The sequence below is a fragment of the Amia ocellicauda genome, chromosome 7 (assembly GCF_036373705.1).
Source record: "Amia ocellicauda isolate fAmiCal2 chromosome 7, fAmiCal2.hap1, whole genome shotgun sequence".
Lineage (NCBI taxonomy): Eukaryota > Metazoa > Chordata > Actinopteri > Amiiformes > Amiidae > Amia > Amia ocellicauda.
This window is the reverse complement of record NC_089856.1, coordinates 16,299,396-16,317,963: the sequence shown is the minus strand read 5'-3', so window position 1 is coordinate 16,317,963 and position 18,568 is coordinate 16,299,396. Positions and strand designations below refer to the sequence as shown.

The 18,568-nt window shown below is 41.2% G+C and overlaps 1 protein-coding gene across 2 annotated transcripts; it reads left to right on the top strand.

Annotated features, from left to right (window-relative positions):
• The first annotated feature begins 168 nt into the window (after nt 1–168).
• Nucleotides 169–17,157, top strand: akt1s1 (AKT1 substrate 1 (proline-rich)). 2 transcript variants are annotated; one of them, XM_066708743.1, is made up of 6 exons: nt 169–330; nt 823–1,761; nt 1,938–2,247; nt 2,636–2,719; nt 2,803–2,984; nt 15,805–17,157. In XM_066708743.1, exons 2-6 carry the CDS (start codon nt 1,423–1,425, stop codon nt 15,940–15,942), a joined length of 1,053 nt encoding a protein of 350 aa, XP_066564840.1. In that variant the 5' UTR covers nt 169–330; nt 823–1,422; the 3' UTR covers nt 15,943–17,157. The 2 variants fall into 2 exon arrangements, with proteins under 2 accessions (XP_066564840.1, XP_066564839.1); XM_066708742.1 differs by having other exon boundaries at nt 15,802–17,157.
• The last annotated feature ends 1,411 nt before the right edge of the window (nt 17,158–18,568 follow it).

Below are 18,568 nucleotides of genomic sequence, written 5' to 3'. Positions count from 1 at the left end.
ACTGTATATATGCAATAATAATAAACAATTGATTATATATTATGATTATAAGTATTATGAGTATCAACACAGGAGCAAAGTTCTGGGTTTGGTGTTTATGCCACATGAACGCGCGCGTCGTTTTCTACGCTCATGCGTGCGTGCGGGTGACACAGACAGATGGGATATGTAAGAACGAGCACGTATGCCGTGCGCACTCGTGTGTGGAGGAGTCGTAACTGTAAACACGGAACGTGGAGAGAGAATTAGAAAAAGAGAAAGAGAACTTAAAAAAAAAACGCAAGTTTAGGAAAGAAAAGTCGAGACGAAGCAAAGACAGAACGAGAAGAGGTGAGATTTTAAAAATGACGTCGTTTTCTTTCTTCTACATAGAGACTGTCAGAGACAGGAGGGTGCACTCTATCCGACCTGAGCCACGAAGTGTTGAGAGAGAGAGAGAGAGAGAGAGACTGCGACAGTACAGTAAAGTAACGATAGATTGTACTAATCAATCAATCAACAATCAGACTCGGCATTACAATACACAACCAAACTGCACTACACGTTACTACACTACACTGTACTACAATACGGTAGACTACACTTTACTACAGTACACTACATTATGGTACACTACACAGAATTGTACTGCACTACACTGAATGATACTGTACTACAGTACACTGAACTCTTGATTGTTTGAATGGAACAATCTATCTTTAGTTCTCCATCTCCTTCTGTCTTTCCATATCTCTGTCTCTCTCTGTAAAGTATCTCTTTCTCTCCCTTTCCCTATCTATCCCCCTCACCTCCTCTCTACCAATTTGTTTTTTCTTTCTGTAGGTGATGTCCACAGAGATGCTGTTTTGTCCATCTGTCCTACCTGCCTCAGTCTCACGGCTCCCCTGCTCCTAACGAGGTCAGGCTCGTTAACACCCACCCTTTTCTTACCAACCAATTCACTAATTAGACCCATTTTCCCCACACAGACCAATCACCTTTCCTGACTAAGTAATTAATAAGAGACAGAGTGAGAGAGGAGTAGGGATAATAAACTGACTGGACACTACAGTACATTCACACTGATTGACAGAGAGAGAGGGAACAATAGAATACAAGCCAAAGAGACGTAGCCAGGAAAGCAAGGGACCAAAAGAAAATGAAAGTGTGATGGATTGAAGGAGAGAGACCTAACAGACGACAGGAAAACATTTGACCAAAGAGAGGGAGAGGGAGATAGACAGAGAGAGAGACTGAGACACTGACAGAGAGAATCAGATGAGACATCTGATACACTGACAAATACACTATTTACACACCCCAATTAAGACGAAAACAACAAAATCATCCTGTCCCCATACACACCCCAATTAAGAAGAAAACAACAAAATCATCCTGTCCCCAATTAAGCACTGACTAGGCACTACAAGCTCCTCCATTGTCATGGCGACCTTGACCAGGGACGAGCCGGATATCCCTGACAACCACAAAGACAGCTGGGGGGCCCTAGTCTCTGCGGCGGAGAGGTACAGCCAGGTCTCAGGGTGTGAGATGGCCCTGATTCTGGCCAGGAAGAAGTTCCGTCTGGCAGAGCCAGGGAAAGGCATGGGACAGGGGGATGGGAAGGGGGAGGTGCCAAGACCAGAGTTCACGTATCACGTGTGGGGACGGGGTGCACTGGCGGAGTCATCACTACGATACCTGGATGACATCGCCGTGCTTCATTCCACCTCCCTCCTCACTGCCCACAGACAGACGGCAAAGCAGGCGGACACACAGACTGTGAGTGTGTGTGTCTTTATGAATGTGTTTGTGAATACGTGTGAGTTTGTGTATTTATTAGTGTTATGTGTATGAATGTGTTTGTGGGGTGGTCTTTCTGTCTGTATGTGTCTGTGTCTCTTTTTGTTTTCCTGTCATAATAAAAGACTAGTTCTCTACCTGTCTCCTTCATTCAGGCCCAGTCTCAGTGTGTGACAGTGGAAGGGGGCGGGACCAGCCCTGGCTCGCGCCTCTATTCACAGAGCTACCCGTCAATCTACAGCCCTGGCCTCCTCATTGGCGGGCTGAAAGGGAGGGGGGGGAAAGAGAGGGGGGATCTGGAGATGAACGAGGGAGTGAGGGAGAGGCCAGAGGGAGGAGAAGAAAGAGTAGAGGAGGAGGAGGAGGAAGAGGAAGTGGAGCTGGAGGAGGAGGAGGAGGAGGAAGAAGAGGAACAGGAGGAGGATGAGATGGCGAGACGAAGAGGGAATTTAAATGAGACCGCAGGTGAGAGCATGTCTGTGTGTGTCTCTCAAGGTAAAGTCAAATTCAATTAAAAAAATGTTTATTGGCTGGACTGAGTGACATCAGTGTTACGTACAGCAGTGACAAACAGGCCCAGTGGTTAGGAACAGAGCAATGGGAACAATAAAAACAGGAATTATAGTTTTACATCTTAACATCTATTTTACTAAAAATGTCTGTGTCCTCAACCAGCAAGGCGGCAAGGCTGTTGTCCAAACTTTGCTGAGCAGGATGCTACCACTACCCCCCGCTCACACTGCCCACACACTCTCTCCTCTTTGGGATTCCACTGTGACAGCTGTGACAGACAGCTGTCTGTACTGGCTCAGGAACTGTCTCTGGACTTACTCCCTCCCTCTCTCTCTTTCAGGTGTGTTCTCTATGGATGAGGACTCTCTCTCTCGGGACTGTGAGCCATTTGGAGAGTCGGACGGAGAGGAGGAGAGCACTGATGGTTAGTGTGTCAGTCTGTGTGTCAGTCAGTCAGTCAGTCGGTGTGAAGTCAGACATTGTAATAATTCTAATTCTCTCTCTCAGGATCTCTCAGTGAGGAAGCACCCCCCCCGCCCCTCCAGCGCAGCATTGCCGTGGGGACAACCTCGTTCTCGTCACGCTGCCCCCGCCCCCCCTCACTTGCCCGTTCCCTACCCGTCTCTGTGCCCGTCTGGGGTTTCAGGGGGGGACACCCCCCTCAGGGAGACAGCCACAGCGCCGAGAGAGTGAGTCCTTACTGCTCCCCTCCCTTTCTCTCTGTCTCTGTGTGTCACTCACACTGTCTTTCTCTGTCTCAAATGCAGATTAAAATTAAAACAGGAGCAATGTTGCCAAAGCAGTTTTACACTGACCATAAAATAAAACTGCATAACAAGAATGTTATATGTACACACAAAAATAATTATAATAAAATTAAATTTAAATAACAAAATTAATTTAAAAAATCTGATATATTCAATATATATACACTACCGGTCAAAAGTTTTAGAACACCTCAATTTTTCCAGTTTTTATTTAAATTTACGCAGTTTAATGTCTTGGTGTACTTTTAAATTAAAGCATAGAACAAATAAAGAATTGGAGATTAAAAATAAATCATGGAATATTTTTAACAAAATATAACCCCTTAAGCTGACAAACCCCTCTGGTACCCTTGAAAGGGCACCCAATCTCTTTAATCTGGCAAGCAGTGCTGACCGGAAACTGGTTTGTATTAGCAGGGGTGGGCTATCCCAATATGCTATATGGTCTGAAGCCCCGGGCCTCAGCCTCCAGGGGGCCTCAGCCAGTCTTGCTGTCAATGGAAATTTTATGTTCTCTAATTGTATTTATTTTGTATTTTTCAAGTGTGTCATTCAATGTGCACCCTGCGGTTATGCTTTTGTGACCAGGACAGTGAAAGTGTTAAGTATCCAATGAGAAAATGGGCTAATTTCAGTTTTTTCGTTCACATAAAGTCAGAAAAAAAACAACGTATGAATCCAAATTAACATGTACACTCACCTAAAGGATTATTAGGAACACCATACTAATACTGTGTTTGACCCCCTTTCGCCTTCAGAAATGCCTTAATTCTACGTGGCATTGATTCAACAAGGTGCTGAAAGCATTCTTTAGAAATGTTGGCCCATATTGATAGGATAGCATCTTGCAGTTGATGGAGATTTGTGGGATGCACATCCAGGGCACGAAGCTCCCGTTCCACCACATCCCAAAGATGCTCTATTGGGTTGAGATCTGGTGACTGTGGGGGCCAGTTTAGTACAGTGAACTCATTGTCATGTTCAAGAAACCAATTTGAAATGATTCGACCTTTGTGACATGGTGCATTATCCTGCTGGAAGTAGCCATCAGAGGATGGGTACATGGTGGTCATAAAGGGATGGACATGGTCAGAAACAATGCTCAGGTAGGCCGTGGCATTTAAACGATGCCCAATTGGCACTAAGGGGCCTAAAGTGTGCCAAGAAAACATCCCCCACACCATTACACCACCACCACCAGCCTGCACAGTGGTAACAAGGCATGATGGATCCATGTTCTCATTCTGTTTACGCCAAATTCTGACTCTACCATCTGAATGTCTCAACAGAAATCGAGACTCATCAGACCAGGCAACATTTTTCCAGTCTTCAACTGTCCAATTTTGGTGAGCTTGTGCAAATTGTAGCCTCTTTTTCCTATTTGTAGTGGAGATGAGTGGTACCCGGTGGGGTCTTCTGCTGTTGTAGCCCATCCGCCTCAAGGTTGTACGTGTTGTGGCTTCACAAATGCTTTGCTGCATACCTCGGTTGTAACGAGTGGTTATTTCAGTCAAAGTTGCTCTTCTATCAGCTTGAATCAGTCGGCCCGTTCTCCTCTGACCTCTAGCATCAACAAGGCATTTTCGCCCACAGGACTGCCGCATACTGGATGTTTTTCCCTTTTCACACCATTCTTTGTAAACCCTAGAAATGGTTTTGCGTGAAAATCCCAGTAATTGAGCAGATTGTGAAATACTCAGACCGGCCCGTCTGGCACCAACAACCATGCCACGCTCAAAATTGCTTAAATCACCTTTCTTTCCCATTCAGACATTCAGTTTGGAGTTCAGGAGATTGTCTTGACCAGGACCACACCCCTAAATGCATTGAAGCAACTGCCATGTGATTGGTTGGTTAGATAATTGCATTAATGAGAAATTGAACAGGTGTTCCTAATAATCCTTTAGGTGAGTGTATACTTAAGTAATACAAAAATCACTACAAAAGATTTAGAAGTGAGTAGTTTTTTGAGATTTACAGTATAATCATGTAATAATGTAAATACAGTATAATCGTAAATCTCAAAATTACTCACTTCTGAATCTTTTGTAGTACAAACGCGAACTCAAAACTTCCTTTTAATGTGTTTAAAAATATGTTTAAATACTAGAAAACAAAACATTAAAACATATTTTGAAAAATAAAGTGCAGGGAGCTTGTAGCAGCATTTCTTATAAACTGAAATGAAATTTTACATAGATAAAAATAATTAACTCAATAGCTCAAATGGTGTGAGTAATCTGTCATATAGTATTTGTTACCATACTAAGAATGCTAGCTGTCTAGTTGCATTAGCACTGACGTCGTTGATTCGTTACACAAAAATATCATTGCATAAACTCAAACATTAATGTTAGATATTTTTTACTACAACAAAGCGCGTTATATGCAGGCACTCCATCTCCATTGAAATAAATCCCTCATCATGTTTGCCCTATTAAACGGGGTCCTGAAAAATCACTTTCCAATGTCTTTTTTTTTTTTTTTTGCTAGTAGGCTACACCAAAACATTAGTTTCAGTGGAGTACCGTTAGTCCACAAAAAACATTTACTGGGTATTGTCTTCATAGCAATAGATAACATTGTAATGTTTGTTGATACTTCAGCATTGATTATTGTGATGTTCACTGCAACTTCAGCATGCTTACCTTTGAGAAAACAGTCTCAGCCATGCATATCTCTGCTTTCCTTTTTCCCACATCTCTCTCATAAATATGACATACAGTGTTGATTGGCTATTTTCTTGTGAGCTATAACCAATCTGATAACACTGCGGGTGGGACATTGAGCCAGACTAGATGCAGAAACCTTTCTGAGGAATGCGGCTGCATCTGAGCCAGTGCAGCGCATTTAAAAAAAGTAGGCCTATCTTATCGGCAATCATATCAGATAAATGAACGATTCCGATTGGAAAAATTATAAATATCGGATCCAGTAATCGGCCAGGCTGATAATCGGCCGATCCCTAATCTGCAGTAACAACAGATTACTGCACTGATGTTCTCTCTGGCTGCTTGATATGCATATGCCCACAGCCACACCCACACACACACACACACACACACACACACACACACTCTCTCTCTCGCTGCTTGATTTAGTGCGCAGACTACTATTGCTTGCTGTATGTCAATACCACAACTGAATAATGAGTGTCATGTATCCCGTCCATTTTGCTTGCAATGTGTAATGATGTGTCTTTGCATCTTTACCGTGGAACTAGACAATAGTGGTTATATATATATATATATAGTAGCTGGCAGGTTGTCATGGTTCAATGGCGAGGTTGGTAGCCCAGGGCCTCAGAAAATATTAAAACAGCCCTGAGTATTAGTGGGGGTCAGTGCTGTGAGCTTCAGGGCCTGGTGACTCGGGACACTCTTCAGGGCTGAGCTCTTGGGTTTGGCAGACCAAGAGTTAAACAGAAGTATTTACAAGCTGCCACAGACAGAGACAGGAGAGTACAGGTGAGAGGCAGCCATCTTGTTGTTTTACTAGTTTCAGACCAGTCTTAGCATTGCTCATTTTGTTTTAAGTTTGCCTTAATTGAAGTTAGCATTGTCTGTATTTTGCCTAAATTGAAGCCAATTCAGTTCAGCTGCTGAGTTGGAGAAAGTAAATAGGTTGTAGAAAGGAGATTTGTCAAGGAATAGCAGGAATTCTGTTGCAGGAGGAGCCAGGTGGGGCCAGCTAGGTGTGAACTGGGGGAAGGTCGACAAAAGCTACTTAAAGCAGCTGTTAAGAAAGAGCTGCACTGTTTCTCAGTGACAAAAAGTTAAGCAGTCGACTAGGCAACAGGAACCAAGGAACTTAGGGGAAAAAAACCAACAACTAACATTTAGAAGCATTTGGCCACTATAGTGTCAGGTTTGCAGAATGATTGGCTTCCTGGATGAACTCCTCCAAGAAGGTTTCATAATTTGTGAACGTTGTCAGCAGGTTGAAATCCTAGAGATCAAGGTTTGTGATCTTGAGGCTCATCTTGTAGATCTGCGCTTTATTAGTGATATAGAAGAATTAGTCAATCAGCCTATGAGAGAGATGGTGTGCACGCCAAAGCCTAGGAGAGTTGAGACTGTAGAGCGGGAAAGCGGACAGAACTGCTGGGTTACAATAGGTCATAACCGCAGAAAAGGGCGCGCACAACCCATAGAGACGCCCCAAGAGCTAGAATTGCCCAACAGGTTCCAACTGCTGGACACTGAGTTGGACAGTGACAGCTCAGAGGGTGGATGGGAGGGCAGTTGAGCACCAGAGCACCATGGTGCCCACTCCCCACCCCCAGAAGGGGGAGGTAGTTATAGTAGGAGATTCAATTCTTAGAGGTGTAGATCACACAGTGTGTTCTAGTGATAAGGAGACCCGCATGGTATCTTGCCTGCCTGGTGATCAGGTTGCAAATCTCCCTAAACTAGTAGATGGGCTACTGGCCAAAGCCGGGGGGAATCCAATGGTCATGGTCCACATTGGAACCAATGACATGGGAAAAGGTAGGACAGAGGTTCTGCAAGGCAAATTTAAAGAGTTAGGAACAAAACTAAACGGCAGAACCTCCACGGTAGTTTTATTTGAAATACTTCCGGTACCACGTGCATGGCCAGGGAGACAGTCTGAGATTAGAAAGTACAACACGTGGTTGAAATCTTGGTGTAGGGAAGAGGGATTTAGGTTTATGGAGCATTGGTCTTTATTTAGGGATAGATGGGACCTGTACAAACTGGACAGTCTACATCTAAACAGAAGGGGGACTAATGCATTGGGAGAGCATATGTACAGAGTAATTGAGAATCTTTTAAACTAGGGACCAGGGGGGCAGGGAGCTCTGACAATGGGAGATGTTCCACTAAGGAAAGAAAACAAAGGGAAACTGCTAATAAGAAAGTCCTGAAATGTTTGTACCTCAATGCCAGGAGTATAAGGAACAAGATGTTAGACCTAGAAGCCACAGTGCTGGTATGTGACTATGATGTTGTAGGAGTGACATAAACATGGCTTACAGAAAATGATGTGGATGAATACAAGTTGAAAGGATACACAGAGTTTAGGAGAGACAGGCAAAATCGAAGAGGTGGTGGGGTAGTATTATATGTGAAAAATGACATTGAAGCAGAATAACTCAAATTAGATCCCAGTAACAGAACAGAATCTTTGTGGGTCAAACTTTTGAATAAAAATCCACACGATTAGCGGTAGGAGTGTGTTACAGGCCACCCAACTCGGATATTCAGCAAGATGTTGCATTGTACAGTGTAATCCAGACTGCATATAGCAAGGATGTGGCTGTTATAATGGGGGATTTCAATTTCCCAAACATAGACTGGGAAAGCCCAGTTGGGACTACAGAAGCAGAAATAGAAATGTTTGAGATGGTAAATGACTGCTTTCTAACTCAATTTGTCAGAGAACCAATCAGGGAGAGTGCATGCATTGACTTGATATTTTCAAATGACCAAGATAGAGTCAGAGGGACACTAGTTAGAGAAGCATTGGCAAACTGCGATCACAATATGGTTAGCTTTGAGGCATTGTTTCAAAAAACAAGGACCAAGTCTAAAACAATGGTCTACAATTTTAGAAAAGCAAACCTTGAAGGTATGAGGTGGCATTTAGAAGAGGTAGACTGGAGCACACTGTATACAGATTCAGTTGAAAATTGATGGGTATATTTTAAGAATATACTACTTGAGGCTCAGGAGCAATTTGTACCAAAATGGTTTAATAGAAGTATGCAAAAAAATATCAAGAGAAAGAAAATGTTGTATAGCACATACAAAAGGGATGGAGACAAAACAAAATACATAGGATATGTTGAGCTGCAAAGAGACCTTAAGAAAGGGATCAGGAAAGCAAAGAGGGAAATAGAAAGAAACATAGCTCCTGGAGCTAAAGCTAAGGCAAATAGCTTTTTTCAATACTACAACAGCAAGAGGTCAATAAAGGAGGAAGTGAAAACAGATAACATGCCACAGGTTAACAATCAATCCAATCAAATCCTAAGAGAGATCAGGATAAATGAGGAGGAGGTACTAAAGGGACTAGCAGAATTAAAAACAAACAAATCACCTGGGCCAGATGGTACATTTCCAACAGTAATTAAATAAATTAGGGAAATGATTTATAGGCTGCTAACTCGATTATTCCAAATGACACTTAGAACAGGGTATGTGCCAACTGGAAGACAGCAAATGTCATACCAATCCACAAGAAAGGGGACAAAACTGAGCCAGGAAATTACAGACCAATCAGTCTCACCTGCATCACCTGTAAAATGTTGGAAAAAATGATTAGACAGAAAATAGAGGAGCATCTTAATGAAAACCATATTCTTGGAGATAGTCAACATGGGTTTAGACGAGGCAGATCATGCCTTACTTAATTGTTGGAGTTGTTTGAACATGCAACTGCAACTGCAGCTGTAGATCATGTGAAAGCATATGATATGATATACTTAGATTTTCAAAAAGCTTTTGATAAGGTTCCACACCAAAGACTGATACTCAAATTGGAAGATGTAGGCATTCAGGGTAATGTAAGTAGATGTATTTTGAACTGGTTGATGTATAGGAAATAGAGGGTGTCGATTAGAGGAGTTGCTTCTAACTGGAGTGAGGTTGTTAGTGGAGTTCCACAGGGATCAGTACTAGGGCCTTTGCTTTAATCTATGTTAATGATCTGGACTCTGGGATAGTTAGCAAACTTGTCAAATTTGCAGATGATGCCAAAATAGGTGGCTCAGCAATACAATCTCGGCAGCACAGGCTATTCAAAGGGACTTAGATAATATTCAGTTGTGGGCCAATACATGGCACATGAAATTCAATGTGGACAAGTGCAAGGTATTACATGCAGGTAACAAAAATATCCACTATAATTACACTATAGGATGAATAGAACTAGATGAAGTAACACATGAGAAAGACCTATGAGTCCATGTGGACTCCTCACTTTCTCCATTCAAACAATGTGGGGAAGCAATAAAAAAGGCAAACAGAATGTTAGGGTATATTGTCAAAATTGTAGATTTTAAAAAAAGGTAAGTAATGTTAAGACTGTACAATGCACTAGTTAGACCTCATCTGGAATACTGTGTACAGTTCTGGCCTCCACACTTCAAGAATGATATCGCTGCTCTAGAGGCAGTTCAGAGGATAGCAACCAGACTTATTCCAGGTCTGAAACAAACTCCCCAGCAATGTGGTAGAAGCTGAAAGTTTGGGAACATTTAAAAATAAACTGGATAGGATCCTTGGATCACTCAGTTATTAATGGACACCAAACGAGCACGATGGGTCGAATGGCCTCCTCTCGTTTGTAAACTTTCTTATGTTCTTCTTCTTATGTTGTTATTTTCTTATACAGGAGTGACTCACTTTTCTTTAGGTGAATGCAATGTTTGAGTGCTCTTTATTGTGCTGTTTATTAGAGTTGGGTAATGGCCCAGTATATGTGATTTGGTGTGATCCTTGGCACCTGCAGTGCTATCTTTTTATAGTGTGCAGGGTTTCGATTGGGTGTTTGTCCCATTTAGTGTAGTCCTGTTGACTGAGTAGATCCCATACCTCACTACCAGGAGATAAAATTAACTTTTTTGGCCACTAGCCACTGTGTCTGATAGAAGGAAAAAACTTACCAGCCACTTGGTATTTTTACCAGCCAAAGGCAAACATCACCAAAAATGCATGAGGGTGCGTAAATGTGTGGTGAACATGTTAAAACGTGCCATTTATTCAGGTAATTAATCAATCACTATAACAAAAGCTAATTGCACACCTGTATAGACTAGACAGGTGTGTATGAGGGAAAACAATCTGGATAGAAAAAACATGCTCCCACACAGTTGCTACTTGCAAGTGTTATAAGGTCTTTGATCAAGACATTGCATTCTATTGAATTATAGCACTTGCTAGTAGAGACTGTGCGGGAGCATCTTTTTCAAATTAATCAATTACATATTCAATAACATGGCAGCTAATGGGGATCTGTATAAACACACTAAACTTACACATGAGAAGGGGTGTTATATGATGACACATTATTGCTCTTCATACTCCTCTTCCTCTTCAGTGCTACTCCCTTCTGTGGGTTTCTGCACGTCATTAAAAGGATTTCATTGTATTGGCTAGATATTCATAGAGTCACGGTCTGTGGTTGGGTAAAAAATATATAATCTCTAGTAATGATGACAGACAGTGATGTCCTTTCCATTGGTCAATACCATGCACACCAGCAAAGACGCAATGTAAACAAACCGCACGTTTCTCTTCAGCAGAATCTCCGCTACGCAAATCTTTTCCCTATAAATTAATACGTTGTAATTGATGCAATTGATGAATACTTATCTAACACAACAACTTTTGTTAAATAAATATTTATTAAAAAAAAAATACATTAGAAGACGTATGGAAATGGAATAATAACAGCAGACCTGTCAACTCCCACGCATCTCGTGTTATTGTTTCCTGACATTATCACAACTTTTTATTGTCACAATTTCAAATTAACTATAAAGGTTGTGACTGTTTGTTTTATAAAGGAATGTTTTGGAATTACAGTTGCAACATTTTTTATACATTTCCTTCAATTGCCAGTTTAGCAATGTGAGCTGCAATGAAAATGCCTTCACATTAGTGTCCTTGTGGCAATGTTTTCCGGTCACAACAGCGAAATACAAAATGTATAAGACCTATCTAGCGAGCTAATTTATACAGTCTGCTTGACTAAACGATTGACTTTTCCTCTCCAAATCACACTCAGGCTGCCTGTCTACGTTCAGAAACATAACTATGCGTTCGAGTTACAGCAAATACTAAACAAATAGCAATAGCTGGCTGTGTATGTATTAATGTGTTGCGGTCTTCTTTCCTTTTCTGTCATTATAATTCTGAAACACTTTGATGCATGTAATTAAAAACTTAGAAGAAAGCTCTTCATAGAAAGCTCTTTTGTCTTTTTCCTTGAGTGCATTCACTGCCAGCCCCCTGATGCACTGATAGTCAGGCCTAGGTAAGTGTACTTTGAGGTTTGTTCTAGGGTAGCATTGCCTATTATGAAGTGATATTTGTCTCCCTGAGATCTGGACTTTTTTTGAAAGATCATTATTTTTGTGTTATTCCATGTTAACTGCCAGGGCCCAGGTCTGACAGTATTGCTCTAGCAGCACCAGGTCATCTGCATAGAGCAGGAACTGAACTTCTGTGTCGTGTTGTTGATTTTGTCTTAATTGTTTTGGTGGACATGTTTGTCTTGGGTGTACATATGGTCTGTAGTGCAATGATTTGGTAACATCTTTTGTGTTTTTTTATCTTTATTTGATTGTTCAAGTAATTTAAGATTTTCTCTGGTTTCAATTTGTTAATCTGTTAGATCTTTTTGTTGAAAATCTTTATGAAGGTTTTCAAAGTGATTTCTCTTGTATTTGTTTTCCGTTTTTTCTTTTTTACTGTGTTTGTAATGTTTTAGGGTCTTGAAGTACCACTGGCATAAGTCTGTCTCTTGTGGTTGATGTTGTTTTTCATTAGATAATTGTACTCAATTAGTTCATATTAATTTAGTCATCATCAAACCATGTCTGTGTGTGTTTTTGTTTATGATTTATCATTTAAATGGACAGATTTTGTCCTGTCACATTAGGTAGGTACTGTGAGCTGATAATGATGTTGGTTATTTCTTTAGAACTGATTTAGGCCTACTTTGTTAAATTCCTATGCGTTGATAGGAGCCCATCTGTGTGATTGATTTAAGGTTGTACAGCTTACTGGGCTGTGCCTGTGTGTTGCTGGCTTGACCTCTACTTTTCAAGAACACAGTGATTTGGCTGTGGTCTGACAGGGGGGTTTGTTCCCTGACAGTGAATGTGTTGAGTAGGGCTGTATTCAAAGATTTGAATGGTCATTCAGTCTCCAGACCTTTGAAGGTTCGTCACGTGACAATCACATCTTTTTTTTCTCTTGTTAATAGAAATTGACAATGTTTGAATACTGTAGCGTACCACGGTTTATAGGCAATGCAGTGGGGATAAAAGGTTAAAGGAGGTGGAAGAACTAGTCAGTGTGTGAGTGTGTTCAGTCCCTGAGGCCTGTGTGTACTGTAGTAATAATTAATAATACGATTTGTTGTTGCACCTGCAATGATGGGTTGGGTCTACTCCTTGGAAACCCCCACAAGCATTACAATATTAAACCATGACCCCACATAGCCTACCTAAATTAAAACATTTAATTTGTATACTGCCCATTATTAAATAAACATTGATGGATATAACAAAGTTCAAAACCATAATAAAAAGCCCCTCAATTGGCTTTTTGTGTCAGCAGGCATTGGACCAGGATAAATTTAAACAATGTATTTTGAATATATACAATTATACTGATAAACACTGATCAGCCATAACATTGTGACCACTGACAAGTGAAGTGAATAACACTGATAATCTCGTTATCATGGCACCTGTCAGTGGGTGGGATATATTAGGCAGCAAGTGAACATTTTGTCCTCAAAGTTGATGTGTTAGAAGCAGGAAAAATGGGCAAGCGTAAGGATCTGAACAACTTTGACAAGGGCCAAATTGTGATGGCTAGACGACTGGGTCAGAGCATCTCCAAAACTGCAGCTCTTGTGGGGTGTTCCCGGTCTGCAGTGGTCAGTACCTATCAAAAGTGGTCCAAGGAAGGAAAAGCGGTGAACTGGCGATAGGGTCATGGGCGGCCAAGGCTCATTGATGCACGTGGGGAGCGAAGGCTGGACCGTGTGGTCCGATCCAACAGACGAGCTACTGTAGCTCAAATTGCTGAAAAAGTTAATGCTGGTTCTGATAGAAAGCTGTCAGAACACACAGTGCATCGCAGTTTGTTGCGTATGGGGCTGTGTAGCCACAGACCAGTCAGGGTGCCCATGCTGACCCCTGTCCACTGCCGAAAGCGCCTACAATGGGCACATGAGCATCAGAACTGGACCACGGAGCAATGGAAGAAGGTGGCCTGGTCTGATGAATCACGAGTTCAAGGTGTTGACTCCAAATTCCCCAGATCTCAATCCAATCGAGCATCTGTGGGATGTGCTTGCCAAACAAGTCCGATCCATGGAGGCCCTACCTCGCAACTTACAGGACTTAAAGGATCTGCTGCTAACGTCTTGGTGCCAGATACCACAGCACACCTTCAGAGGTCTAGTGGAGTCCATGCCACAATGGGTCAGGGCTGTTTTGGCGGCAAAAGGGGGACCTACACAATATTAGGCAGGTGGTAATAATGTTATGGCTAATCGGTATATATTTTTTTTCTTCTTCTTCTTATGAAAGAGCACTATCCCCTACCTGCCAGCATGCCTGTGGTTCATTTTGAAATTCTGCTTTATGGTTTCTTTATCTGCCATCTTTACAGCAAAGTGTTGTGCAATATAATGTAAACATAAAACAAAAACAAAAAAAATCGAAAAACATCTGCTATTTGGAATTATTTTGCTAAAGAAGACCCCCCAAAAAGGAGGAACAAGCAGTCTACGGGATAATTTAACCAACTTAAGTTTATTTTGCATTATTTGGGTCAGTTGCATAGAACTGAAAGCAGTGTAATAACTGGAGATGATCCCATGTTTAGTACTGCGTACTAACTCTGAAAATTCATTTGCAATTGATAATAATAATAATATACCAAACAATATATAATGTTGACATAAACTCTGAACTGTAGAAGGGAGTCTTTTTATTATAGTTAACCCAAATGTTAAGGTTACTGTGTTCTGGTGTCTTTAGTATTTGCAGTTTCAGTATATTTCTGGACAAGGGCGTCTGCTAAGAAATAAATAATATTTCACCGGGGTATATTCATCAAGGGTTTTACACCGATTCACTATTTCTGACACTTTATCTGTATTTAATACAATACACATTAAAGTTAACGTGTCACCATGCATACAGTTTATTATGAGTAGTGCTTATACAGGCTACAAAAAATGTGCTTGTAAAAATAAATAAATAAAAACATTATTACTGTTTGAGAACTTATTTTAAACGTAAATTCAGATTCATTCAAATCTATATACTAGTAGCAAATGTGACATCATTGATAAATTATGCAAATTGGCAACAACATGGCTTCGAACCATCGTTCGGTAATGTGTTCTGAACTCTTGAAGGTAAAAATGTACCTTTTGGAGGGGTCCATGTCAGTGAGGGTGTAGTCAACACTAGTCCACTGAGCTGGACAATATGTGAACCTCCCTAAAGAGTCCCCTCTGATCCTGCCATTAAGGATGTACATGCCTATTGTTGAACCAGTTTGCCAGCTCCACTCTGTACCACATTACAATCCCCCCAGACTCCCTGCCACGCTGGACTGTGTAGAGTTTAATATAGTGCACTATTACTCCCCTGCCAAGGGGGTAGTGCGTGGGCACATATGCATGGCACCATGTCTCCAACAGAGTGATCACATCTAATTCCTTAATGCTGTTAATAAATTCAGGGAAGTTTGATATATACTCCCTGCTTTCTGCAGTCTGACTTGTTTCCATGGTGATTGGGATATTTGCTATACAGTACTTTGCCGTTTTTAACTGAACTTCAACTGCCACTTCTTTTTTTAAAGTAAACTGCAGCTGAGCTTTTACTTCAGTATATTTGTGTTCTGTATTCTTTATGAACTCTTTCCCCCCCTCTATTTATCCCCCATCCTCACTCTTCCCTTCTCCCACCCTTCTCCTTTCCCTCTGTTTCTCTTTTCCTGCCTCTCTCTCTCTGCAGCAGGACAGTCCAGACCTGGCCCACATTGCGGCCAGCATGCGCGCACTGACCCTCAGTGTTACCGACGGCACGGAGATGTTCGGCGACCTTCCCCGCCCCCGCCTGAACACTGGGGACATCCAGAAACCACAGCACTACTGAGGGAGGGGTGTAATACAGTACAGACACACTGACTGACTGACTGCACACTACAGTACATTAACACTGACTGACTGGCTGACTGGACACTACAGTTTATTAACACCGACTCACTGGACACTACAGTACAGTAAGACGGACTGACTGGATGCTATAGTAGTCACACTATACACAGTAGAATCACAGTACAGTACAGACACTAAACACAGAACAATCACAGTACAGTACATTCACACTATACACAGTAAAATCACAGTACAGTATAGTCACACTGTACACAGTACAATCATAGTACAGTACAGACTCATTCTAGATTCCTCAGCAGCAGCCTGAGTCTCGTTGACTGCCGTACCAGGAGATGGCCACAAGAGGTCTTAACACTCCAAGATCCTATTATTATTAGTATTATTATTGTTGTAGTAGTATAAGAATTTTTTTTTTTATTCTGTATTTTAGTTTTTTTTTTTTTAGCCAATATAGCAATTGTGCTGTCCAAATTCATAATAATAGTAATAATCGTTTTTTGTCATTTGGTTGACCTGTTTTCTCTCATTCTCCCATATTTCTGTAAACAGCAGAAAATGATTATAATTGCTTAGATTACTATTCCCATGAGAACTTGCAACGGGCCTCCATTGCCAATGATTGGGTATATTCCCCAGTGCAGTATGGGAATTGTAGTTCCCCTTGGACTCAGAATGGCTACACTGTTCTGTACTGCAGCCACTTTATTCTGTGCTATGGTTTGGAGGACTGCAAGTGTTCTTATTGGACTATATTTCCCATGAGGCCTTGCAGCTGTGCTCCAGTGACTGGATCTCTGCCCCCTGTGCACTGTGGGTGCTGCAATTCCGGCAACAGGAGTACATTGATATCTTGCAGACCTAAGTATTGGTCAGATCTACAGGAGGGAGAGAGTGAGTGATATAGAAGAGAGAATCCTCTGATAATAAATATATCCAAGCAGTGAGAGATTGAGTGAGTGAGTGAGAGCTAGATAGAGAAGAGAGAATCTAGAAGTAATTATCTCACAGTTGGAGAGGGTGTGAGAGGGAAGGGGAGTGAGAGGAAGAGACTGAGAGTGCATTAGTGCATATCCTCTGAGAGCGAGAGGGAGAGACAGGAGACGGACAGAGTGAACTGTAGGTCTTGTCTCTTTAAACTGTTCAAACACCAGAATCTGAAGAAACAAAATCAATTAAAGTTTATTAAATATGATTTCTGTGACATCGTGCTTTTATTGATTTAAGGGACTTTAATAATTATTGTATTATTGTAACAGCACTATTATACACTGTCACTACAGCACAGACCCCTATTGTAACTGCACTATTGTACTGTACTGTTATTACAGCCTCCTATTCAGTAGGTAGATGGAAATTGATCCAGTCTAGACCACATTGGAAAAGTCCTCTCCATCTAACTGTGAATCATACAACCTTACTTTGGTAAATATATACACAAATTCATATACCTTGCCAATTAAGAAATTTAGGCTTGTGGTAAAGGAGTTAAATATGACAGGAAACAGCTTTGAAGTTCAGTGTTTTTACAATTCAGGTCTGTGCTTTAAAGCATGACAACAACTTGCAAATGTATCATTACAGTAATAATAGAACCCCTGGCTTGTTTGGTATTAAATGTAAGGTCATGCTTTGAGGGAATTGAAACTGTAAATATAACTAAAAGTAGACAATCTGGAAAGTTAGAAACTCTAGGTAACATTTGTGCCATCAGGCACGTGCAAAGATAGACCCCAGGGGGGGCTTGAGCCCCTGCCCTTTTTCCCCTGTGACTCTACAAGTGCCCCTGTCAGTGCCCCCCAGCGGTATAGGGTGCCCCTTTTTTTGCTTGAGCCCCTGCCCCCCAATATGTCTGCACAGCCCTTTGTACTATTTTCTCATTCCTTAAAGCCATCATATGTCCAATACACATCCTACAGGAATCAAGGGAGAGGAATGGCAAAGACTGCTTCAATTTGAATTTCAATTTTATTACCCCAAACCTGATCAATCAGAAGTTTGGAAGGAAAAAGATTAGAATCTCTTTGTCTAAAACATAAAAAGAAAGTTAAAACTAGCAATCTGGAGTGGAACTGGAAGATTGGAAGGTACTGAAGTGGAAATCCAGAAAGGAATTGGGTCCTGAATTTCTCCACCAAAAACCTGGAAGCTTGGCAAACAAGTCATCAAGTCATGCCAGCCCTCCCCACTATTGAACGTCTGTATAATTGAATCTCAGTAAACCACACAGGTAGTATATTTTGTGTACTACAGCTTTTCTCAATTGAATACAATATTTTTTCTAAAAGGGTGGCATGAGTATCTAAAGCATAAAAGCAATGATCAAATCACTAAATCCATTTACAGAGCTTTTAATCATTTTCTTGCCTTTGTACTTTGATAGCACATCCTTGACATTGTTTTGCAAAACTGTAAATACAAATTAATCAATGCAAAATGCATTCGAGTTTTGTTTGCACTTATGGTAAAACCATGTACGAATTGAAGCTAATTAGTTGCAGTTGTGTTCATCTGCTCAATCAATCGGCAAATGCAAGGATTCAAAATTCTAAATTGGCCAATCAGTATTATTATTATTATTTTATTATTATTTCATAGCAGATGCC

Coding starts and splice junctions, on each gene's coding strand:
- akt1s1 (XM_066708742.1), top strand. CDS start 1,423: ATGGCGACCTTGACCAGGGACGAGCCGGATATCCCTGACAACCACAAA. Junction 2,248..2,635: donor GAATTTAAATGAGACCGCAG/GTGAGAGCATGT, acceptor TCTCTCTTTCAG/GTGTGTTCTCTATGGATGAG. Junction 2,720..2,802: donor AGAGGAGGAGAGCACTGATG/GTTAGTGTGTCA, acceptor TCTCTCTCTCAG/GATCTCTCAGTGAGGAAGCA.